This window comes from Penaeus monodon, chromosome 24 (genome assembly GCF_015228065.2).
Source record: "Penaeus monodon isolate SGIC_2016 chromosome 24, NSTDA_Pmon_1, whole genome shotgun sequence".
In the NCBI taxonomy this organism is placed as follows: Eukaryota; Metazoa; Arthropoda; class Malacostraca; order Decapoda; family Penaeidae; genus Penaeus; species Penaeus monodon.
The window spans coordinates 35,017,021-35,017,341 of record NC_051409.1 but is presented as its reverse complement, the minus strand read 5'-3'; the positions used below and the strand labels follow the sequence as shown (position 1 = coordinate 35,017,341).

General features: G+C 36.8%; 1 protein-coding gene across 1 annotated transcript in view; it reads right to left on the bottom strand.

Moving 5' to 3' along the window:
* The window catches only part of LOC119588740 (probable E3 ubiquitin-protein ligase HERC4), a gene marked incomplete in the record, with an annotated part of 34,030 nt that overhangs the window by 18,171 nt on the left and 15,538 nt on the right, over positions 1-321 (bottom strand). The window contains 1 exon segment of the mRNA XM_037937381.1: positions 40-193. Within this exon segment, the coding sequence (XP_037793309.1) occupies positions 40-193 (154 nt within the window).

Below are 321 nucleotides of genomic sequence, written 5' to 3'. Positions count from 1 at the left end.
TGAAAAAAACAAAAATCAACAAAATCATATCTAACTTACAATTTCTAGAAACGACTCTCTGGTCACACGTCCCAACTTTGCTAAACAGTCCTCTGCCTTTCTGAAGTCAAGCCCATGGCTGTGTTTTGCCGAGCCTTCCTTTAAGAATGAGATATTCCAACAGGCCACAGACCCCAACGCAGTTTCCATGTACCTTTGATGTGATAAAAATAACATCTCTTGAATGGCACTCCTGGTTATTACACATGATATACAAAATTTCTAATCTTTTCATTCTTTTTCTTTTTCATATTCACTTTGAAATACAATTCACTCGCTCAC